Source organism: Diceros bicornis, chromosome 18 (genome assembly GCF_020826845.1).
Source record: "Diceros bicornis minor isolate mBicDic1 chromosome 18, mDicBic1.mat.cur, whole genome shotgun sequence".
Classification (NCBI taxonomy): Eukaryota; Metazoa; Chordata; class Mammalia; order Perissodactyla; family Rhinocerotidae; genus Diceros; species Diceros bicornis.
The window spans coordinates 16,646,222-16,666,040 of record NC_080757.1 but is presented as its reverse complement, the minus strand read 5'-3'; the positions used below and the strand labels follow the sequence as shown (position 1 = coordinate 16,666,040).

The 19,819-nt window shown below is 42.4% G+C and overlaps 1 protein-coding gene across 2 annotated transcripts in view; it reads left to right on the top strand.

The window, feature by feature from the left end:
• Positions 1-19,819, top strand: part of VPS53 (VPS53 subunit of GARP complex) — a 151,249-nt gene that overhangs the window by 113,633 nt on the left and 17,797 nt on the right. For both annotated transcript variants that reach the window (XM_058560153.1, XM_058560152.1), the window contains exons 18-19: positions 10,034-10,182; positions 14,283-14,352. In XM_058560153.1, coding sequence (XP_058416136.1) covers positions 10,034-10,182; positions 14,283-14,352 — 219 coding nt within the window. The remainder of the gene's footprint in view (positions 1-10,033; positions 10,183-14,282; positions 14,353-19,819) is intronic.

Here is a 19,819-nt window from a genome sequence, read left to right as displayed (position 1 = left end):
AGCAGATGCGGATGTGTATTTCCAGTATTCTCAATGTTCACAAGCAGAACACTCTGAGCAGGCAAACTGAGTCTAACCCATTTTCTTAAAGGAACATGGCTCTGAAGATTCGTTCTTGGGCTCTGATTATCCCCTAGCTGCTGGTGAATGTTCACTGCATCCTGAATATGATCTGTTCCAGCTGCCATCTCTCCTGAACTGCCACACATTTCAGATTGGAATGCAGCTGGTGAAAGAATTTTTACATTTACCAAAGGAAGAGTGGATTTTTTTTTCAGTAAAATAACAGTTGTATGGGGGTTTAGCACTCCAGGTGTTGCTTATATGAACTGTCAATTCATTAGGTGGATTTCCCTCAAACTCCCCCCACTCCCCCACCCATTTCTCCCCCAGACCCACACCAGCAAATATTAACAGAGACGGTACCTCCAGAGTCTTTTGTTTATATCACAGGAAAACCACAGACTTGGGAACGCAGCAGCTGGGAGGCCATTACTCTTTGTCTGAGTCTTCTGGAGTTCTAGAAAATAAAATCCATGTGATGAAAATGACCAGATATAAACAAGCCAAGCGGTCACAAATTGATTCAACGTACACTCTCTGTTATTTGTGTCTGCGTCCTGTTTTGTATAGTTTCTTCTAGGATTTGTAAAAACTTTTGTTTTGTGATCATGCTTATTTCCGTCTGATTGCATCATTTTTGCTGCTAGTTGAATAGTTCAGTTCAAACTCTACCCAGCACAGTGCTGGGAGTTGCAAGACTGGGAAAGACACGGACTTTATCCCCAGGTGCCTAGATTCCAGAAAGTATGGGGTAAGAGAGGTGTGAGATGAGAGGAATGCCCAAATAACTGCAGTATGAGGTATGAGGAAATCAGTACCATAAGAAAAGTGCGAAATACTCCCTCTTTAAAAGAGGAGAGAGTTCATATCAGGTGGGGAAGCAAAGACAGCCGTTGTAAGGAAGTAGCATTTGAAATAGACCACGAAGTATGGCAAAGTTTTGAACAAATTTGTGATTAGGAGGGCATTCCGAACAGAGTGACAATATGAGCAAAGGTTTATAAAATTAGGAAAGCTCAGAGCTTTGTCAAAATTGCCAGTCTCATCACACATCTTTGGAATTCCACAGGGTACTCTGTACTTGCACTTACATAGTCAAGATTGGAAACAGGGCTGCTTGCCAGGGCCTTATATTCTGGTGCAGAGAAAACTTAGAATAATTGATGCTGCAAATAAATGTATTTTATAAATGGTGAGAAAATGAGTGTTGGGCTTGCCGAAGTGGAGTGGAGTTGTTAGATGATTCTGAGTTGATGGAAGGAGGTTTCTTTGACAAGATAGATTGAGCTAAGACCTCATTCTCATTAAGGCACCCCATGTCCTCCTTGGTTCACACACTGGGCTTTCATTATTTGTCCCTTCACTACCTTGTTTGTTCTGCCGCTCCTGTTTGTATACCTGTACTCCAGCCTCAGCCACTTGCACTTTCCTGAATGCATTCCTTTTTCGCGGCTTCCGTGCCTTTTCTCATTCTATTCTATCTGCCTAGAATTCTCTTCCCACTATTGTCTCTCCAAGGAGCACATCCTTTAAGATCCAGTTCAAATGTCTGCCCTCTTTTTTTTTTTTTTGTGAGGAAGATCAGCCCTGAGCTAACATCTATGCCAATCCTCCTCTTTTTGCTGAGGAAGACTGGCCCTGAGCTAACATCTGTGCTGATCTTCCTCCACTTTATGTGGGACGCTGCCACAGCGTGGCCTGACAAGCGGTGCGTCGGTGCGCACCCAGGATCCGAACCCGGGTCACCAGCAGTGGAGCGTGCTCACTTAACCGCTATGCCGTGGGGCCGGCCCCTGTCTGCCCTCTTTTTAAAAAGTGAGATATAATTCACATACTGCAAAATTCACCCTTTTTGTGTGTGTGTGAGGAAGATCAGCCCTGAGCTAACATCTGATGCCAATCCTCCTCTTTTTTTTGCTGAGGAAGATTGGCCCTGAGCTAACATCCATGCCCATCTTCCTCCACTTTATATGGGATACCGCCACAGCATGGCTTGACAAGCGGTGCGTCGGTGCGCGCCCGGGATCCAAACCTGCAAATCCGGGGCCACCAAAGGGGAGCGCACACTTAACCACTTGTGCCACTGGGCTGGCCCGAGTAAAATTCACCCTTTTAAAGTGTATAATTCAGTGGGTTTTGGTATGTTCACAAGGCCCACAACCACCACTATCTAATTCCAGAACATCTTCATCACACCAAAAAGAAACCTCATACTCATTAGCAGTCACTCTCCGTTTCCCTGACAATCACTAATCTACTTTCTGTCTCTATGGATTTGCCTGTTCTGGACATTTTGCATAAATGGAATCGTATAATATGTGGCCTTTTCTGACTGGCTTTCTTCACTTAGCCTAATGTTTTCAGTGTTCATGCACGAGGTAGTATGTATCAGTACTTCTTTCCTTTTGATAGCTGAATAATATTCCATTGTGTGGTTATGCCACATTTGGTTTATCCATTCATCAGTTGATGGACATTTGTGTTGTGTCCACTTTTTAACTATTATGAATAATGCTATGAATATTCATGTACAAGTTTTTTGTGAATATGTTTTCAATTCTTTTGTGTATATAGCTAGGAGTGGAACTTCTGGGTCATGGGGTAGCTCTATGTTTAACATTTTGAGGAACTGCCAAACTGTTTTCCACAGTAGCTGCACCATTTTACATTCCCACAGCAATGTATGAGGGTTCCAATTTTCCATATCCTCACCAACACTTTTTTTGTAAATCATAGCCATTCTAGTGGCTGTGAAGTGGTATCTCATTGTAATTTCAATTTGTATTTACATTTCCCTGATGACTAAGATATTGAACATCTTTTCATGTTCTTATTGGCTATTTGTATATCTTCTTCGAAGAAACGTCAGTTCTCATCCTGTGCCCATTATTAAATTGGGTTGTCTTTCTATTGTTGAGTTGTAAAAGTTCTTATTATAATCTGGCTACTAGACCCCTTGTCAAATATATGATTTGCAAATATTTTCTCCCTTTCTGTGGGTTTTCTTTTCTCTTTCTTAATCATGTCCTTTGAAGCACTAAAGTTTTTAATTTTGACGAAGTCTAATTTTTATATTTTTTCTTTTAATGCTTATGCTTTTGGTGTCATATCTAATTACACCTGTATTTTCTTCTAAGCATTTTATAGTGTTAGCTCTTACATTTAGGCTTTGAATCCATTTTGAGTTAATTTTTGTATATGGTTTGAGGTAAGGATTCAACTTCATTCTTTTTTTCTTTCTTTTTTTTGCTGAGGAAGATTCACCCTGAGCTAACATCTCTTGCCAATCTTCCTCTTTTTGCTTGAGGAAGATTTACCCTGAACTAACATCTGTGCCAATCTTCCTCTGTTTTGTATGTGAGTCGCCACCACAGCTTGGCTGCCAATGAGTGGTATTGGTCTGCTCTCGGGAACTGAACTCGGGCCACCGAAGCAGAATGCGCCAAACTTAACCACTAGGCCATGGGGCCAGCCCCTCAACTTCATTCTTTTGCATGTAGATATCCACCTGTCCCAGTACCATTTGTTATAAAGACTATTCTTTACCCATTGGATGGTCTTGACACTCTTGTCAAAAATCAGTTGACCATACAATAGATGTTAGCTCAGAGCCGGTCTTCCTCAGCAAAAAGAGGAGGATTAGCATGCATGTTAGCTCAGGGCTGATCTTCCTCACAAAAAAAATAATAAATAAATAAAATTGTTTAAAAACAAAAAATCAGTTGGCCATAGATATATGGGTTTATTTCTCGACTCTCAATTCTATTCTATTGATCTATATGTCTGTCCTTCTGCTGATACCACACTGTTTTGATTATTGTAGCTTTGTAGTAAGTTTTAAAATCAGGAAGTGTAAGTGCTCCAACTTTGTTCTTTTTCAACATTTTTGTGGCTCTCTTGAGTCTCTTGCAATGTCACCATTTTTTTTTTCTCACCCAGAGTGTCTTTCTCCCTCAAGACACCACAGTACCTAGACTACCGCTCCACTTTGTTATACAATTATTTTTATCTCTATCTCCCCTGTTAAGCTTTGAACAACTTGAGGGCTACATCTTATTCATTTTGGATCTCCATGGCATGGCACAGTACTTGCTTCACAGTAAGTACTTCCTGAATGACTGTGGAGGTAAAGAAGGCAGGAAGAAGAAAGAACTCAAGTGTGTAGACATCCATTTGACCAAAGAATGGTGACAAAGTGAGGCATAGATAACTCTACTGAACAGATTTGACAGACTGAGCTGGTGGACATGGGGTAGGAGACTTTGGTGTCTTTCTAGGAAATGGCAGGATCACGACTTCTTGAGATCTTGAGGTGCATACAAGTGCTCTTGAGGATGATGTGATGCTCCTTGATGGTGCTTAATCGCAGGGCTTCTTACTTCAACAAGTAGCATCCTGGAGCTGATTGAAGAGAGGTCAGAGATAGGAAATGCCCTATATCTAGCTCTTGGCTCCCTGAGTACAGGCAAGAGCCCTGCTGCTGGAAAAGGAGAGGAAAACACAGAGTGGCCAAGTTTGGTAGAAAATACACTGGAAGAGCCTTAAACAGGCCAGGCCCATGTGAAGGAACTGAAATATGATGAGAGTTTAGTGGTTTCTCTGAAACTGTAACTTTGAGATTACAGTAGTGTTGCTGATAAGTTATGTCAAAGTCACCTTTCCAACCACTTTCCCCTCCCATGTGGCATTCTTTTCTTAGACGAGCTCTGTGAGACGATAGTAAGTTACTTATGGAGCACTTACCAGGAATCAGCACCCAAATGGATTATGTCATTTAATTCTGACAATGAATTTATACGGTAGCTATGTTATTTCCTTTTCCCTTTCACAGATTAGAGAACTGAAACTCAGAGAAGTTAAGTCACTTGTCCCAGATCTCTTAGCTAGCATGTGGCAGAGCCAAGATTCAAACTCAGGTCTCTCTCTATGTGGGATTTTACCACACCATATGTAAAGAGTGAGAGTAAGTCCTTTTGGCAAATGTAGAAACTGAAGCAAAATCAGCTTAAGTAACTTGCCTACAAGCGGAAGAGGAATAAGTCAGTGTGTGTCCGGTACTGTGGGTGTCACACGAGCGTTCATGCTTACTTGATTATGAGCTCTTCAAGCATTCACAGGCATCCTGTTAGACGCTGCTCTTCAGCTGTTCTTGATCTGACACCATGACTTTCCTGCAGGGGAGAAATTGGGTTGAGCAGCCAACCCAAGTATTCCCGTCTGCTTAGCATATTTCTCCCTGAAAACTAGTAAATTGCCATTCTGGTGGGTGTGTTTGTTTTCTTTTTCATAATATGCCCAAAGCCATATAGCTTTATAACAGTGAAGTCAAAAATCAAACCAAGTCTCCTGATTATTGAAAAGGTAGTTATTTGGAATGCTTTGGTGGAAATATGAAGAGTTCTGTTTTTTAAATGTAAATTCCGTAAATCCTTAAGAATTAGTATGTCTGATTATGGCCTTAGATGTAGGATAAGAAAAAAATTCTGTGGCTTCCTTAAAAGGGACAATTGGTCCCATGGTTCCCTCCTCACTATGTCCTTTTTCCAAGAATCTAAGTCTCTGTCCAAAATCAGACACACTTAGATTTTTGCCCATTAATGGTAGTTTTAGAAAAAAAAAGAAAGAAGAAACTGAACAAATTAAATTTCCTTACAGTCTGGCATGTAATTTCTTTTAGCTTTCAAGATTGTGAACACACACCAATTTAGGAGGCTGCATGACTATCCCCCAAAGACATTTTGAAATAGCTAGAACAGTCCTCAAATCTGATCTCATTTTCCTCAGTCATTAAAATGTAGATCTATGTCAGGAGGCCCACAGAACTCCATGGTTAAGAAATCCTCAGGTTCGCTTTCTACCTATAATTAAAGCACATCTTTCTTTTTTTGTAAAAGAGATTTTTTTTCTCATTATGAGCAAAGCAAATCACCTTCATTAAAGAAAATTCAGATTTTTTAAAAAGAAGAAAATTTAAATCACCCGTAATTCCAGTTAATAGATATATTTTAGTCTTTATTTTTATGCATACATTTTTAAAATAAGTTTATACTTTACATACCGTTTTATAATTTGCTTTTCTCATTTAGCAGGTTTTAATAGTTTTCTGTGTCATTTAATCGAGAGCTATGATATTTTTAGTGATTGCATAGTACTCCATAGTACAGAGTATTTATTGTTAAAATTATGATAATAGTTAACATTTACCATGGAATTAATATATACCAGGCACTATATGAGGAGCTTTCCATGCATTATCTTTCAATAACTTTATCGATTATAGATATTAACATCATCTCAATTTTATAGCTGAGAAAACTGAGGCTCAGAGAGTTTAGGTAACCTGCCCAAGTCACACACTTAGCAGGTTGCACAGACACTGTTAGAACTCGTGACTGGCAGACTCCACATTTCCTCATTTTAGGTACTGTAATTTACTCCTTGCCTTAAAATGAATATAGTCAGTTCACTTTCGATGGATTTTTAGGTTATTGCCAATTTTTCACATTTATACACAGTCTGGCAATGGACAGCCCGGTCCCCACCATCTCTCCTTGTGGCTAAGTGTGGGTTCTGGAGGCTCTCCCATTGTTGTCTTGATAGTTTCCTTGCTTGCTGTTTCTATCAAGCCTACACCTTAGTTACTACTTCTTTTGCAAACTGTTTTTCTTGTTGTTTATATAGTACCAGTAGTATTCAACCCCACCCCAACACCTAAATGAAAGGCACAAATGGAGAAACTTTTAAGTGTAGGAGGTAAATTTTAAATGTCAAATGCGAAGTTTAACTAGTAAAGTTGGAATCTTATTTCTACTGATGGCTTTTCATGATGGTTTTTCTTCCAGTACAAGCTGCTGTTTGTTTCCTCTTTTGAAAGAGACCTTTGCTTGATCACTGTATATTTCATTAGCTTCTCCTGAGAAACTAGGCTTACCTTAAACTAAGGGCCAGTCGAGTGCTTTTCTTCTTTTTTTAAATTATTTTTTAACAAGTGTCTAGGCAGCAGGCTGATGGAGTGCTTGGGTTTAGACAGACCTGGGTTGTCCCCACTCTGCCATTTACCAGCTGTGTAATTTTGGTTGTTACCAATCTTTTTGGGTTTTTTGAATTTCCTCATCTACAAGATTGCTCTGAGAACTAAATAAGGTCGTATATAAATAGTAAATGTGATGATGTTTGCAAAATGCCAGGCCAAGTGACCTGCACATGGTAGGTCCTAATGTAGGTGTGTTGGGCCATTCAAGTTACAACCCAAACCCTAAGTCATAAAAGATGGATAGCAACAGGCATCAGCCATCTAAGGCAATGACTGGATAGAAATCACTGCTGACTATATTTTGCACGTTTTTTAAAAAACAGTAAAAGCAATGTCAACTTTCATTGTTCTCCTGTACTTGAAATTATTTTCTTACTTCATTAAGCTGACTTAAATTTAAAATCACGAATCCACTTGAGTTTTGTTAATACTTTTTACTTTTTTTGTGTGTGTGTGAGGAAGATCAGCCCTGAGCTAACATCCATGCCAATCCTCCTCTTTTTGCTGAGGAAGACTGGCCCTGGGCTAACATCTGTGCTCATCTTCCTCTACTTTATGTGGGATGCAGCCACAGCATGGCTTGACAAGCGGTGCGTCGGTGCGCGCCTGGATCCGAAGCCAGGCTGCCAGCAGCGGAGTGCGCGCACTTAACCGCTACGCCACAGGGCCGGCCCCTCGCCAAAACCTTTGTTAAATTAACCGGTTAATTAAATTAATTTAATTTAATTTAACTGCTTTAACTGGCTAAAGTCTTAAAGCAAACTAGATCTTTTCACGTGTATTCCAAATGTGGACACGCACTGACATGGCCAGAGGTGATCAAGAGGTTAGCTCATCAGCAGAACTTGAAGTCCTCCTACGTCCCACACTCTATCTGGCTTCAGAGTTGCTTTGTAACCAGTGACAGGGCGTGTCACCACCTCCCTTTATGGTCATCTTCTGCTTATGGAGAACTGTAATGGTCAGATAATTGTTTATTAACTTTTCGAGATGTTGAAATATAAATGCTACCAACTTGGAAGACAATAGTCGTTACTATGGAAGAGCTTCATGTCAAATGGAGGATAGGGGGTCATTAAGCTCCCTACCCAGTTCACTGTGCTTACCCAGGACTTTCTACTCCAAGTGTTGCTGCCGAGCTGGGGAAAAGAAGATGAAGTATAGACATTGACAGCACCTTTTAATTTTGACCTCACCCTATGAGCTCATTTAAATCACCTAGGATGCTCATTGTTTAGATGGATCAAATCTCTAAAATCAGATGGAAAAAGAAGTCTCTTGAATAAGATAAAGGAGGAGGAGGAAAACATTGCATACAACCAAAGCATTAGAATATAAAGTCAGTTCATATTAGACCTTTCTACTGTTTCTCCGTTGTTTGTTTTTATTTTTTCCCCAGTAAAAATCAGGAGACCTTTTTCTATCTGGAGCCTCGTTGTGAAACCTTGCATAAGACTTAATGCCTCTGGACCTTGGTTTTCTTATCTGTTCCTTCCTGCATTTCTATGGTTCTGTGCTTCCACATGCCTAAAGCTTTTAGAATATAAATATCTGCTGATTTGAAGAAACATTAGGACAAAACATAGAGTCATTTGAGCTTCCCAGGAGCCAGGGAATCATCCATGTACAATATGATTCTTTTAAACAAGTTCTCTCAGTATTGAATTTTTCCTTTCCCCAAGAGCTCTATAAAAATAACGTTTTCTTGCCAGAGACATGAAGGCCTCAGAACTACTGCCTTCTTTCTGTGAACATATTATATGGTTTGTGTTTGGCTTAGGATCTTTTAACAGACAGCCCAGCTCGTTTCTGAGAGGCTGACTCAGCAGAACTCCTTGCCCACATTCCCGCTCTTTTCAAGATTAGAGCACCCATTCTCTGCCAGCTTCGGGCAGGCTGGGCTGATACTGCCTCTCTTCTCCTGGATATATCCAAGGGGGAAGAGACGCTACAGCATTGCTTCTTTCTCCGTTTTACTATAGATGTTTTCCAGAGCATTTCCCCTCATTCTCCGCAGGTTGTTAGAGCTTGAGCCAAGCAGGTCTGCTTTTGGTCCATGGCCTGGTCAAGGACCACTCAGGTCTCTCAGTGGTGCTCGTCCCCTCTGCGCCTGCCATCCACACGTCCCTGCGCCTCTTTCCTGCCCTGTTTCCCATGTCGCTCTCTTACCCCCTAATCTGCCCCTCATGTTTGCAGAGATCCTCTTTCCTTTCCCTTGATTGAAATCTGGACGTAATCCCAAAGGTTTTAGGAGTAAAAGTCTAATGTTTTATTATGGAAAATTTCAATTAAACACAAAAGTGAGAAAATAGTGTAATGAACCTCATGCACCCATCACACAACTTCGCTAATCTTGTTTCATCGACTCCTCCCAACCCTAGATTATTTTCAAGCAAGTCTCACATGTCGTATCATTTCTAGTTTTCTTTTTTGAAAATCCCCAACTTCTCCCAATTTACTAGAGAAAAAAGCATAGGTTAACTCTCGTCCAGGTTTCATTTTATTTAGCCCAGCTTCCCCTCTGATCTCCCAAGCTGCCAATCTGCTCAGAAGTAGATGTTCCTCCCCTGTTCTCCCACAGCCCCTCTCTGGTAGAACAGCTGACAGAAGAATATGATCCAGTTCATCTGCCTGGTGAGGTTCCTTTAGAAGCTTGCCACTTGTATGGGAAGGGAAGGCTAGTTCAAGCACGAGGGGGACAGGGTAGGAAAAGGTGCCTGAGTCACACCTCACTGTCAGAGATAAAGTGGGTTTACTTGTTTTTATTCACAAACAGCCACTACAGGCTACGTAAGACAGATTCCTCAAAGCAAAATGGCAGCTGTGATAGCAAGCTGTGGCCTAATTTCTACTCCCCCTGCCCCTTGCTTGGTAGCAGGTAAGGCTGTCCTTCTGTGAAGGATCTAAAGGCTTGTCCTGCCCTGTCTCCATTTTCAGATGCAGTGGCAGAATGTGGAGCACGTTGGTGACCAGAGCCCCTACGTCACGTCTGTCATTCTTCACATTAAACAGAACGTCCCCATCATCCGTGACAACCTGGCTTCCACGCGGAAATACTTCACTCAGTTCTGCATTAAATTTGCAAAGTGAGTCCTGGAACACTCTCGTCACTGGGTTATTTTGAATGCTATACTTGACCGCCAGCATGCCCACAATCCAGGTGTCCCCACCATCCAGCTGGGGCTTATTCTGGCGCCTGCAGGCAAACTAATTTTTTTGTATCTCCAAAGGAGCATAGTAATAAAACTAAATCTGCTACTTAAAGTCATAGATAACAGTAACAGCAATACAACCGTGAACCACATCAAGGCAAACAAAGATGAATTGGGGGGAGTCCTGTTATTTTTAAGTGGACATAACAGCGCCCCTGCCTCCCCCCGGGTTTGGATAATTAAATTATTTTTCAGTGATTTCATGTATGTATTTTGTCTCTCCAACTAGATTATAAGCTTTTTTAGAGTAGGCACCATCAGTTCTATTTCTTTTGAGCCTTCTCTTCCTCCTTCTCTATAGTCCTTATTACTGTGGCTGCCAGAATTGATCCACTTGTGGATGTCCTTGAGTCCAGGGAAGGTACTGAACATCGGGAAGAGCAAGTCAGGGAGCTCTGTTGCCAAAGTAGATGAAGTGAACACTGTGCTGTATGTCTTCCTGCCACGTCCTTGTGTGTGGCCATTTCTGGCTTGATGTTCTGAAGCGAGGAAATAGTTTGGTCCTTTGCCAGTCAGCATCTGGCTGTAGCATTGTTCTCCCTGAGATCAGGCAATGTAGAGGGTCAGTGCCTCCTCTGACCAATTATCAAAACAAGCCTTTTGGCAAACTTCTCAGGGAAGGGCTTCAGGAAGGTCAGCCCAGTCCAAGCTACTGTATTTAGGTTGTTCTCATCCAAGTCCCAAAGGTGATTTCGCACTCCAAGTTTCTGTCTTCCCCAGCTCTCTCTCCCAGTTTGTATTCAATTAAGGCTTTCCCTCTCCCTCACAAATAAATCCCTGAGGAACAGCAGTTATGGAGTGGCTTGTGGCGTTAGCTTCAGTTTCCAGTTTGTCAAGAAAGGCTAAAGTGGACTCTCCAGGGAGGCCTTCATGTTTGCAGTATGGCAGATGAACCAGGAGTTGACAGTCCCCTCACTCTCTGGGTGCTCATTAGCGTGAGTTAAAAGCAGTGCTGATAAATCACATTGTGACACTCCCCATAACTCCTGGTAGAAACAGTGTCTCTGTAAAAATTTACTGTGACCAAAAATCTCCAGTGTGGTTGCACAGTGGTCTGATTGAGCTAACGTTCAAGTGAGTAAGGGGTCCATTTACTTAGCTAGTCCCAGCATCTGCCCCACAGTCTCTCCAAGCCCTTTAATTTTATTACTAAGCCCGTATTGGGTGAGCTGGGAATATGATGCCCATCTCTTACATCTGGAAAAGTTTAACCTGTGATCTAGAAAGCAGTTTTCTGACTTAATCCGTGGTACTCTCTCCTCCTTGTAAAATCCCAGCCAAAGACTAGAAACCTCAGAGAGGGGGCTGTGAGAAACCCCTTCCCCAGCCAGGGCAGTGACCACTGCCACCTGGATGGCCTGGAGAAGCCCTTGGCAGTTACCCATCGAAGACGTGTCCCTGGTCCCTGTATTTTCCCCACTCCACCCCCTGTAGCCTAGCACACAGAGCCCGTTCAAGGGCACAACCGAAGCCTGCTCGAGTGTGAAGTAACTTAGGTTATAAACTGTGTGTACCGTTGTGAATAGGCATGAATTCAGTCTCGCGTTACTTGCTTGGCCTGGCTCTGGTTTAGAGCACTGAAGAATCCCTCCTAAATAGTCCCTTGTTCTCACTGCCTCCTGATCAGCAGACCTTCCCCTGATCTGATCTCTGAAGTTTATATTCCTTTCCCCTTAACTTTCTTTCCTACCCTAACAATGCAAAGCCATAGATGTTTCCTTTTGCCTCCATTTGGTCTCTGAAACAACAGCAGTCTTTGCTGTTTAGACATCAAGATCACCCCTCTGATTGAAACTGCTATTTGAACCACAAATGACTTCCCTCATCCACTAAGCTGATTGAATGGAGGAGTCCATTCAATAATGGAAATAATAAGACAAATCTCTTAATAGTGGTTGGGAGGATAAAATGAGAAGTCATGTAAACTTCCTGGTAAAGTGCTGGTACTAAGCTGACATTCAAAAAGTGGTAGCTGCTACCATTATTATTTGTTTTATTATTTATTCAACATGTAGTCACCTGAGCACCTGCTATATCCCAGACACAGAATTAAGTGCTTTGGCTTAGTAGACATGGCTCCTATCTTCATTTGCCTTATAGTCAAGTAGATGGAAATAGACATGTAAACAAATAAGTATGAAAGTAGGTTATATGTTAGGCTAGAGATCTGTGGCCTCTATGTAGAGTATGGTGGAGGTGACTGAGGAAAGGCGTCACAGAAGAGATGTCCTTTAGCAGAGTCCAAGAGATGTGTGTGTACCGACCCACATGGCCGTAGGAAAGGGCATTCCAGGCAGAGGGAGCAGTGTAAGCAAAGGCACAGAGGCATTAAATAGCCTGTAGAATCATGAGATTTGCAAGTAGCTCGACCCGGTTGAGGCCAGGGCTTGTGTGATGAGGCTGGGGACAGAGAATCAAGATGATCAAGCAAGGCCTTGTTTGCAGCCATTACAAGAGTTTTAATCAGGGGAGGGTCTTGATCATATTTACATTTGAAATAAATCCCTTTGGCAGCTGATGGGTTAGTAAGGATGAGGCTGAAGCAGGGAGACCAGTTAGGAAACAATTGAAAGAGCTCAAGTGAGTAGGATAAGGGCGGTAGCAGTGGGGATGGTCAGGAGGGGTGGATATGGGAGTTCAGGGAAAGAGCTGGGAACTGACTGGATATTGGGGTTGAAAGCGAGGGAGCAGTCTTGGGTAACTCCTGGTTTCTGACTTGGGTGACTGGGGAGATGAGATCCAGTCTGCTGAGCCTGGATTCGGACTGGAGCTGAGTCTTGGATATGCTGGGGTTGAGGTGCCAGTACCACTCCAGGGCCAGGGTCCATGACCAAGGCAGGAACAGCGGCAATAAAGCAGGATTTGGAGGTCGAGATAAAGGCTGGCTAGCACCCTCCTCTCCTCACTCTTCAAATGCTGCTCTCAGGCTTGTGACCTCCATCCTCTTCAATCTCTCTATGTCTTTTCCTGTACACTTGTGCCCGCTCTAATATCCGATGATGTACTGGACATCTCACTGGACCCTGTATTCTCCTGGTCATTTCGCTCTGGATCTAGCCTTGATTACATGCTTTTCTAGTTCCCACCCCTTCCTTTCTGCACCAGTACAATTCAGCTTTCCTTACTCAGGCCTCTGCAATTTTTTCTAAAAAGCCCTCCTAACATATTAAAAGTACGTTCTCCCTTTCCCCAAACCAGCATCATCAGTCTGCCTGGTCCAGGTCGCTCTTCTGTCCCCAGTAAATTTTTCGGAGGTCATATATTTTGTTCCTTGATCAGACCATTGCTCCTTTAGCAATTATTTCCTATTTTTGCATTTAAGATCCCATAACTACCTCTATCCCACTATCATATCTGTTAGGATGTTTTCAGCTACTAGTAGTAGAAGCCCTGATTCAAACTGACTTAAACAGAAGGTGAATTTTTTATTTCCTGTACCCAGAAGTCCAGAGGTAGAACAGATCTAAAGATGTTTGATTCAGAGGTTCAGTGATGTCATTAAGGACCCAGCTTCTTTACCTTGCTCTCCTTGGGGCTGGCTTCATCATGAGAAGGGTGGTAAAATGGCAGCTCTAGATGTTACATCCAAACAAAATACGCTGAAGAAGACCCAGCCATGCAATGAAGTCCTTCCCTCCAATCTGATTGGGCCGGCTTAGATCATGTCCCCACCTCAGGACCAACAACAGTCACCAAGGGAATGCCATGCTCTGACTGGCTGGGCTAATTGGAATTCACCTCTGTAGTTTAGGAAGGATCAGCTTTTCCCTGGCATCCCAAGGCCACAGATACTTAAATAAAACCAGGGCTTTGGTTGGAAAGAAAAAGAAGGCAATGGATGGTGGTAGGCCACATTGTGTCTACTTCCATTCTCAGTTTTCTTATAGAAGGAAGTAGGGCTTTAATAAAAAGGTTTTGCTGTTTTTTACCAAAGAGAGAATAAGCCTAATTTGTCACTTCTTTTTTATCCACAGCTCCTTCATTCCCAAGTTCATCACCCACATCTTCAAGTGCAAGCCAATTAGCATGGTGGGAGCAGAACAGGTGAGATGATGGGGCCGGCCGGGTGGCATAGCAGTTAAGTGCGCACGCTCTGCTGCAGCAGCCTGGGGTTCAGATCCCGGGCACTCACCGACGCACCACTTGTCAAGCCATGCAGTGGCAGTGTCCCATATAAAGTGGAGGGAGATGGGCACAAATGTTAGCCCAGGGCCAGTCTTCCTCAGCAGAAAAAAGGAGGATTGGCGACAGATGTTAGCTCGGGGCTAATCTTCCTCACAAAAAGAAAAAAAAAAAAAGAACAGGTGAGATGAAATTGGTACTGGGCCTTTTCCTTACAGCTTTTGTCATAGATCAAACACATATCTTTCTAGTACAGATCTACTCCGGAGAAATAAAATGACTGATTTCTCCTGTTTGGGGACAGAATGATGACCTAGCAGCTTAATTCATTCATCCATTTAATCCAAATATTTTTGTTGAGGGGCCAGCCCGGTGGCACAAGCGGTTAAGTGCGCACGTTCCGCTGCGGCGGCCCACGGTTCGCCGGTTCGGATCCCGGGTGCGCACCGACGCACCGCTTGTTAAGCCATGCTGTGGCGGCGTCCCATATAAAGTAGAGGAAGATGGGCATGGATGTTAGCCCAGGGCCAGTCTTCCTCAGCAAAAAACAGGAGGATTGGCATTGGATGTTAGCTCAGGGCTGGTCCTCCTCACAAAAAAAAAAAAAAAAAAAAATATTTTTGTTGAGCACCTGCTAACTACCCAGGCATTGCTCTTGGTGCAGGGTATACCACAGTGAATAAGACAGAAAAGATCTCTCCTTTATGATGCTTACGTTCTAGTAAGAAGAGACAGATAATATACAAGTTAACCAATAAATTAGAAGATGATTTTAAGTATGCTAACAGGTATAAAACTAGATTATGTGAAAGAATATCTTAGGGGCCTTGAGGGGAGTAATGGTTTTAGATTGGATGGTCAGAGAAGACTCCTCTGAGACCTGGGGCTTGAGAAGGACTAGAAGAAAAGTGTCCAGGCAGAGGGAGCAGCAAAGGCTCTGATTATCTTGGATCCCCTAGTGGCTGGGGCAGAGACCACTTAAGAGTAGCAAGCAAAGAAAGGCTTATCTTTTTGGTACTGAGAAACTCAGTTCACCTCACCCAAGAAGCCTTCCTTGATTAACCCACTCAGTTCCCTTGAATTCTGCACTTCAAGGCATCTCTTCATAGATTGTATCACCTCCACACTGATGCGTTGAGTCATATGCCACAGCAGAGTCGCCTGTTTTCACCTACCACCTATTCAGACTATCTGAAATTTGAGCAGCTTGAGTTCGGAGAACAATTTAAGCTACTTTAAAAAAAAAACAAACAGTAATATTCAGCTCCCAATTCTTTAAAAACACTGACGTAGATGCAAACTATTCATATACTGATCATAAATGCTTCTTATATATTCATTAAAATAAATCCTCTCTTGACTTCTAGCAACACTTAACCTATTTGAGTTACTTTTATTTTTAAAGAACTCAAACTACATTTTTAAGTAAGAAGATTATATAATTCAAGACATTTCCATAAATCCTGCTCTTTCACCAAATTAATCGATTTGGTAGAGGCTCAGCCCTCTCCCAGCTCAGTAATTTGCCCTCACACTGAGCCCTCGGCTGTGCTGGCCCGAGTCATGCCTCGGGAAGACGGCAAGTTCGCGTGTGCGGTGCATCGTGGGTCTCTCATGATGCGTCAAAGCTAGAGACGTAAGACCTGTGAATATCAGGAATCTCTTGAATGTGATAAGTGTGGTGTGTTTTTATACTCTTTGTAAGTGGCCTTCCTAGGTTATGAAAAGGCAGTGTGGTGTGAGCATTAAGGTTGTGCGCTCCGAAATCACCGAGTTCTGAAGCTGAATCCTGTTTCTGTAACATAGCAGCTGTTTGCCTTTAGGCAAGTTGCTTAACCTCCCAGCTCTTTAGTTTCCTCATCTGTAAAATGGGGATAATCATCGTACTGCCTCACAGGGTGGCTGTGAAGATTAGCAAGATAACGCGCATGAAGCGCTTGACACAGTGTCTGGCACGCAGTAAGCCCTCAACACGTGCTGGCTCTTTCTAATTTAAGCTTCCTCAGGTCAGGGACACGACTTTGTTTCTGCCTTCAGTGCCCATCTCCCCACATGGCGACACCAGCCAGTGCTCGCCGAGGCTGTCTGGCTGACCAGCTTTAGCCGGAGTCACAGGTATGGCGTCAGAAAACTTCCCGGGTGGTTGTGTGGATTCACACACAGACCAACTATGTCTGACTGTAGCGCTTCAGTGTTTTGAAATTCCTGACTCTTGCACGTCATAAGCATAGAACTAATTCTCTCCCTTGGAGACAGCAGCCTGATGCCCCAGCTCGTTTCCAGTTTCATTAGCACATGCTGACTGGGATTTCATTCTGTCTGCCTCACTGTTGTGTGTAATCAGAGAGGGTGTGGAGTGATTACAGTCTGTGTATCTGAGAGAAGCTTTAGAGTTCTCGGTTACTAGGTTTCTGTCTCTAGACTCGATGAAGCCGCTGGAACAGACAGTGGACTCACTGGGAACATGTTTTCGTGAGTGCAGCTTTGCCCATCCTTGCTCTCTGATTTAGTGTCTAGTAACCATGGTATTGTCATACCGTCACATAAATCCAATATCATATCTATTTTCCTCAGATTTTCTCTTCTTTAAAAGAATGTTAAAATAATTGGCTCACACTCAAAGCCCATATCTTCAGAAAAATATCGGTTTGGCCAGTATTTACTTCTTCTTTGAGATGTGGATGAGAAAACCATCTGTGAAACTGGAGTTTTGCTTTATCAGACCTCAGGCAAATATGAGTGGGTGATAGGGGAGTGGGGATCGCAACAGGCCCAGCCTGGGGGAGGGCGTGGGTGGGAACTACAGGGCAGTGTGGCCCTGGAAGGATTCCCATGTAAAGGTCAGGTTTAGCTGGGTCCGTGCTTGCCCCTGTCCATGCTTTCTGGGCTTAGAAACCCTAGCAGTCATGTAGCTGGAGGCGTGATGACTCAGGCAGCAGAACCAGAGGAATCAAGAAGTTAACAAAGAGATGTTCATAGACTGAAACAGATTCTGCCTCAAGTTGTGTAACAGCTGTAATCCAAGCTTTAACAAAAGCTGTAAAACTCAAAGCTAAGATTCAGCCTAATCTCAGCTGCCTCTGCTTTGCCACAAAAGTACTAGATCCTAAATTTAGATTATACTTTAGTACTTGTGCTGAAAACAGGAAAGGAGACATTTTCCTGCTCTTTATTCTCTTCCTGATTACTATATAAAGTAAGTTATTTATCTGTGGGCCCCAGAGTCCTTTTGAGCAATTGCAAGGGCACGTGGAACTGAACCATACCCATATTTGTAATGCTTCTTGCTAGTTTGTGATTTTCAGAGAATCTTGTGGGATTTCCAGGGTCATTAATTAGTCTTATGGCCATGGCATCTGTGACTGAGCACACGGTAGAAATGGAATTCATTTGCACAAACTTACCATAGAGGAAGCAGCACGATATGGTGTAGGGAACAGGACCCTGAGATTTGGGGTCCAGTCCTCACTCTGCTGTTAATGGTCCCCGTGATCATGAGCAGTTGCTTCCCTGCTCCAGGCTCAGTTTCCTCATGTTTAAATAAGGGCACTGAATCAGACGTTCACATGCCCCTTCGAAATCTATCATATTATGGAGTCTAAAATATTTTGAGCAATATATTTCATGTCTATGAAGTTATTTTCTTTCTTTTTTTTTTGTATTATCTTTATATACCGTATTGACTTTTTTTTATTGTAGTTAAACATACATAACATAAAATTTACCATTTTTAAGAGTACAGTTCAGTAGTGTTAAGTACATTTGCACTGTTGTGCAACCATCCACCTCCAGACCTTTTTCATCTTCCCAAACTGAAAATCCATTCCCATTAAACACTAACTCCCCATTCTGTCTTCCTCCCAGCTCCTGGCAACCACCGTTCTACTTTATGTCTCTGTGAGTGTGACTACTCTAGATACCTCATATAAGTGGAATCATGCAATATCTATCCTTTTGTATCTGGCTTATTTCATTTAGCGTGTTTTCAGGGTTTATCCATGTTGTGGCATGTTTCAGAATTTCCTTCCTTTTTAAGGCTGAATAATATTCCATCATATGTGTATACCACATTTTGACCATATTGACTTTTAAATTCACATAATTCAAAACCATCTGGAAAAAATATTTAAAGTGAATTTTAGATTTTTTTTTTTAAGCCCCAACACCAAGTAAAAGGAAAAAGAGAATCAGGTAGTGTGTACCTCATGGTAGTTGGCAAAATGAGAAAGTAGGATGGTTATTCTCCAGCACAGTTCTTCTCGGTAAATCTCCTGAATGTGGCAGGGTGTTTTTAAAAGCACTCCTTTACCAAAAAAAAGTGAATTAATAAAAGTTAATACCCATAAAGGATAGATTAAAAAAAAAAACCTTTGCAAACTAGGAGTAGAAGGGAAATTGTTGAATCTGAAAAAGGGTATATACAAAAATTTATGAGAGGGTATGGATTACATGGGTAAATCCATTTGTCAAAATTGTACAATTAATAATTGTACATTTCAATGTATGTAACTTTTACGTCAGAAAAATTTAAGTAAGGGATAGAGAGTGGTTACAGCAGGGTTTCTCAGCCTCTGCACTACTGACATTTTGGGACTGAGAATCTTTTTGTTGTGGGCTGTCCTGTGCACTATAGGATATTTAGCAGCATCCCTTACCACGACTCACTAGTTGCCAGTAACACCTTCCCAATTTTGACAACCAAAAATGTCTCAAGACATTGACAAATATCCAAGCGGGGGGGCTTGGGGATGGACCGAATCACCCCCAGTTGAGAGCCACTGGATTAGAGGCATAGATGAGGTGAGATGAGAATGACAGAATGTCTTTGATTGTTGCAGCTGGGCGATGGGTACATAGGGATTCGTTATACTATTTTGTTTACTTCATATATGTTTGAAATTCTCCATAATAACAAGATTTTTAAAAAAATAATAGTGTCCACCCCCACTCATGTGTAATCCAAAATAAAATTTTACTTTGGGAATTGACACAAAACTCCCATGCTTCCTGAAATTAAACTAGCTTCCTTCTAGAATTTCTGGTTGTAGAACTTATGTTCAGGAAAGCTAAACGTGCTCCTTTTTGTGTGCATGTGCTTCTGCCCAGATAGTAGAGCTTTCTCCCTTTTGCTCAGCACTTTTCTCTTTCTCAAGAGCTTTTGAATCTCTTACCTACCCAACCACTCACTTTTCTCTGTCTCATTAAGCTCAGGCCCATCCTGATTTCTATGAGACTATCCCTCCCTCTGAGAGCTCGAAGCCTCTTCTATCACGCAGTCAAACAGGTCTGCGTTGTGCCACACAGAGCGAGGAGACAGGCACAGCCACACTCCAGAGGACTTTACAACCATCAGCAGGGTCGTCAGAGACCTGGAGATGGGAGGACCGAG